At 77.0% G+C, this 601-nt stretch overlaps 1 protein-coding gene across 1 annotated transcript in view; it reads left to right on the forward strand.

Moving 5' to 3' along the window:
- The first annotated feature begins 143 nt into the window (after positions 1-143).
- DACT3 (dishevelled binding antagonist of beta catenin 3) overlaps positions 144-601 on the forward strand; it is a 23668-nt gene continuing 23210 nt past the window's right edge. The window contains exon 1 of the mRNA XM_026658829.2: positions 144-362. Within this exon, the coding sequence (XP_026514614.1) occupies positions 144-362 (219 nt within the window). The remainder of the gene's footprint in view (positions 363-601) is intronic.

Genomic DNA, 601 nt, shown 5'->3' on the forward strand with positions numbered 1-601 from the left:
AGGCCGGGCAGGCGAGCCAATGGCTGTGCTGGGGGGGGTGGTTATGCAGATGAAGCGGTGACAGCGCCGAGCTGCCGCAGGCGGAGCGGCTCGGCTGCGCTGTCCGGGGCCGCAGGGGCAGCAGCGGGAGCCGAGCCGGGGGGATGATCCGGGCGTTCTCCTTCCCCGTGAGCCCGGAGCGGGGCCGGCTCCGGGGCTGGCTGGAGGGGAGCCTGGCCGGGCTCTGCGAGCTCCACCTGCTGCGGGAGCGGCAGGAGCGCCGGGTGCGGCAGGCGCTGCGCCTCGGGACCGAGCCCGCCGAGCAGGCGGCCGGGGAGACCGAGCCGGGCAGCGCCGGGGAGCCGGCCCCCGAGGAGCAGCTGGTGAGTCCCGGCCGGAGCCCCGAGCGCCTGGGGACGGGGTCCGGAGAGCGGGGGCGGCGGGGCCGAGGTGGGGGTCCCGGGACGGGACGGGGGCTGCGGGGCCGGGACTCGCTGGGCACAGTCGGGCTCATTCCAGGGGGCTGTGTCCGGCCTCCCCATAGCTAAGCGGTTGGTGTGGGGGGTGCATGGGGCTGTTATGGGGATGTGCGGGGAGCCCCAGCTGTGCGGGGTGTGGGGGG

Source organism: Terrapene carolina, unplaced genomic scaffold, assembly GCF_002925995.2.
Source record: "Terrapene carolina triunguis isolate 2854851 unplaced genomic scaffold, T_m_triunguis-2.0 Scaffold517, whole genome shotgun sequence".
NCBI classification, from domain to species: Eukaryota; Metazoa; Chordata; order Testudines; family Emydidae; genus Terrapene; species Terrapene triunguis.